This window comes from Ipomoea triloba, chromosome 12 (assembly GCF_003576645.1).
Source record: "Ipomoea triloba cultivar NCNSP0323 chromosome 12, ASM357664v1".
Lineage (NCBI taxonomy): Eukaryota > Viridiplantae > Streptophyta > Magnoliopsida > Solanales > Convolvulaceae > Ipomoea > Ipomoea triloba.
In genome coordinates this window covers 22,934,241-22,938,486 of record NC_044927.1, presented here as the reverse complement: position 1 = coordinate 22,938,486, position 4,246 = coordinate 22,934,241, and the positions used below count along the sequence as shown (strand labels likewise).

Sequence of the window (4,246 nt, the reverse complement as noted above, 5' to 3'; positions counted from 1 at the left end):
GCAGAGAGGATGTTGTGACTGAGGTCAAGATTTTCAAGGGATTCAAGCTTAAGCTTATATCAGGAGGAATCTTGCCCACAAGCATATTTCTGCTCAATGTAATGTAAGGCGTTCACATCTTCCAATTTGTTGGGAATTGAGTTAACAAACTTATTAGAGGCTAAATTTAGGTCTTCAAGCCAAGATAGTTCCCCAACTTCTAGTGGTATGTTGCCTGTAAGTCTGTTATTATCTAACTTTAGCATATATAACAAACTCAACTTTTCCCAAACTTCCAGGAATCCTTCCAACCAACTGATTTGATGAGAGATCAAGATACCTCAGTTGAGATGCATTACTGAGTTGAAGTGGGATATTTCCAGTAATTCGATTGCCTGCCCTTCATATGCAGTAAGATTTGGACAAAGAGCCCATTTTGATGACAATCGACCGTAAAAGTTATTGTAACTCAAATCTATATAATCTAGGTTCGGATATATCCCAAAATCTTTTGATATGTCTCCGTAAAGCTCATTACTTTCTAGCCTGAGCCTGTAAAGGGTTGTACAATTCTTCAGGCTTTTAGGAATCTTTCCACTAAATTCGTTGTATGCAACAGATACATTTTCAAGTGACTGGCCAAGACACAAATTCTCTGGCAAAGAACCAGTGAGATGATTATCGAAAACTTGAAATGTGATTAAATGAGTGAAATTATCAAAACTGCGTGGAATTTGGCCATTGAGATTATTTGAATACAACCACAATTTTTGAAGAGATTTCAATTTTCCAAACTCCTCAGGGATGGATCCATAGAGTTTATTTTCAGATAAACCTAAGTTTGTCAACTTTGACAAGTTTCCCATTTCTAAAGGGATATTGCCAAAAATTTGATTTTGGTCAAGATAAATGATTGTCAAATTCCTCAAGTTTCCAATTGAGGTCGGAATTTGACCAATGAGTTTGTTTGACCGGAAATTTATCTCGGTAAGTGAAATTAATGACCCAATTTCCAGTGGAATTTGACCCATGAGAGCATTTGATGATAGATCACACACAACAAGAGATTTTAACAATCCAAGTTCTTGTGGGATATGGCCTGATAGATTGTTGGTGTAGAGAAACAAGAATTTTAAATTTTGCAAGTTCCCAAGTGAGATAGGAATTTGACCATTAAGGCTATTTGAATTCAAAAATAACCCTTGAAGAGATGTCAATTTTCCTAACTCCTTAGGAATGATCCATAGAGTTGATTTCCCATAAGAGATAATTTACCAACATTGACAAGTTCCCTATTTCCGGAGGAATTTGGCCCGTGAGAGTGTTTGATGAAAGATCACACACTACAAGAGATTTTAACAATCCAAGTTCTTGAGGGATATGGCCTGATAGATTGTTGGTGCAAAGAGACAGGAATTTTAAATTTTGCAAGTTCCCAACTGAGATAGGAATTTGACCATAAAGTTATTTGAGTACAAATAACCCTTGAAGAGATGCCAATTTTCTAACTCCTTAGGATCGGTCCATAGAGTTTATTTCCAATAAAGATAATATACCAATTGTGACAAGTTCCCTATTTCTTGAGGAATATTGCCAGAAAATTGATTCTCTCAAGATAAATATAGTCAAATTCCTCAAGTTTTCAATTGAAGTAGGAATATGACCTGTGAGAGCATTTGATCGGAAATCAATCTCTACAAGTGAATTAACAACCAAATTTTCGAGGAATTGACCTGATAGATTGTTGTGTTTAAGATTCAACCATTTCAACCTTTTTAAATTTCCAATTGTGGTGGGAATTTTGCCACTAAGGTTATTTGAGTCCAACCTTAAGCTTTGAAGAGATCTCAATTTCCCTATCTCTTTAGGGATGGGTCCATAGAGTTGATTTTGAAATAGGGATAAATTTGTCAACATTGACAAATTCCCTATTTCTGGAGGAATTTGACCCGTGAGAGCATTTGATGAAAGATAACACACAACAAGAGATTTTAACAATCCAATTTCTTGAGGGATATGGCCTGATAGATTGTTGGTGTAAAGAGACAAGAATTTTAAATTTTGCAAGTTCCCAAGTGAGATAGGAATTTGACCACTAAGGTAATTTGAATACAACCATAGCCCTTGAAGAGATGTCAATTTCCCTAACTCCTTAGGAATGGATCCATAGAGTTGATTACCCCATAGAGATAAATTTACCAACATTGACAAGTTCCCTATTTCCAGAGGGATTTGGCCCATGAGAGCATTTGATGAAAGATCACACACTACCAGAGATTTTAACAATCCAATTTCTTGATGGATATGGCCTGATAGATTGTTGGTGTAAAGAGACAAGAATTTTAAATTTTGCAAGTTCCCAAGTGAGATAGGAATTCGGCCATTAAGATTATTGGAATACAACCATAACCCTTGAAGAGATGTTAATTTTCCTAACTCCCTAGGAATGGATCCATATAGTTGATTTTTAGCTAGAGATAAATGTACCAACATCAACAGGTTTCCTATTTCTGGAGGAACTTTACCTAAAAGGTTGTTGTAGCGAAGATACAACCGTTTCAAGTTTTTCAAGTTCCCAATTGAAGTAGGAATTCGGCCAATGAGAGAGTTTTTGTACAGTGCCAACTCCACAATTGATACTAACGACCCAATTTCTTGAGGGATGTGTCCCAAAAATTGATTATCGCCAAGATCCAAAATTGTTAAATTTTGCAAATTGAACATTTCTTCAATAAAAGAAATGTTACCATGGAAAGAGTTGGCAGACAAATCAAGAATTTCTAAAGAGGACAAGGATGAAAAGTTTAGGCCACTGAGCGTACCTTGTAAACCATATCCAGTAAGGTTCAAGGATGTAATGCTTCCATCAACGTTACAGTTAATTCCAGTCCAATTGCAGTGGCTGCCACCAACAACCCATGATGACAACAGTTTTTGACTTTTGAGGTCAAGGCTGGACTTCCATGTCAACAAAGAAGCCACTTCCAATTCATTTGCTTCTCGCAAATTCTTTGCAAGCAGTAATGAATGGGTCTTTGTAGTGTTGAAATGGGAAGCTGAAATTGGATGAAAGGCAAAAAGGTATATAATAAGCAAGAGAAGTGTTATGTTTTCGGGGTTTGCCATTGTGAAAGCTAAGGATTGATGACACAAAAGTACAAATGGTGCAAATAGTTGTATTGGGTGCGTGGAAATGGAGCAAGCATATGGTAGTATATATAGATTTTGTTTTTATATACTGTATCGGATTGGATTTATGATGCAACACTATAGACTATTTTCTATTTTATTTTATTTTTATTGGAAAAATGTATATTTTGGGGCAATAAGAGAAACTTATAACGGAGGAAATTAAGGTTCATACAACAACAATCAAGCATTACAAGATGTTCAGAAATACATTTTTTCAGGATACATTTCTTACTCACACATATATTTTTGGGCTAATTTCGGGGTTTGATTTGAAACTCAATCCTCTTCTGTGCATGGGTGAGAGACTTTATATTGTATAATTTAAATTTCTTAAATAGTTTAATGGTATATATACTAGTGCAAACTTACGTTAATTTTTCGATGTAGGTCAAAGATTACTCAAAGCCTTCCCAATTTCATTTTTATTTTTGAACTCAAATGTACATTTTGAAAATCATTTATTTGATTCATCCATCATCAATTTTTAACATAATATAATTGATTTACGTACACCGTCAAGGGGTGTAAGAAGACTCCAAAAGCAGTCTTCTGCTACTGCAAATGGGAGGTTAAAATAAAAAATAAAATAAGTTTGTATATTATTATCGTGGGGTAAGATGACATTAGACCTGAGTTTTGTTTCAATCCAGTACGTACAATAGTGTAAACTAATGTAGGGATATGAGAAATGTTCTTTAATTTATTAAAGCCACTTTTAGTAAAGTTGTGTTCAAACTAGCTTTTCTTTTTATGTTGTCAATTAAATGGCATCATTTCCAACTAAAAGGGTCCTAATCAAGTTGGCGTCAAAAGATTATTGGTCTTGTGAGTCTTTTTGGTCTTTGGTTGGCCTTATCGTTTCAGTGAAAAGATTCTGCAATTAAACACAGGATAAAAAAATAAATCCAATATCCACTACACTTTGTCTTCAATTCATCAAACTTCATCAGCTCATCCTCAATATTGCCACAAAAAAAAAAATTAGAATGAAGAAATACCTAACACTAGATTTTATAGTTCAAGACTACACTCGATCTTTGTTTGACAAGTAATGTTAAATAAATTATACAGAATA

General features: G+C 34.6%; 1 protein-coding gene across 1 annotated transcript in view; it reads right to left on the bottom strand.

Annotated features, from left to right (window-relative positions):
- Nucleotides 1–3,145, bottom strand: part of LOC115999542 — an 11,769-nt gene extending 8,624 nt beyond the window's left edge. The window contains exon 1 of the mRNA XM_031239385.1: nt 1,840–3,145. Coding sequence (XP_031095245.1) covers nt 1,840–3,105 — 1,266 coding nt within the window. The 5' untranslated portion in view covers nt 3,106–3,145. The remainder of the gene's footprint in view (nt 1–1,839) is intronic.
- Between the last annotated feature and the right edge of the window lie 1,101 nt (nt 3,146–4,246).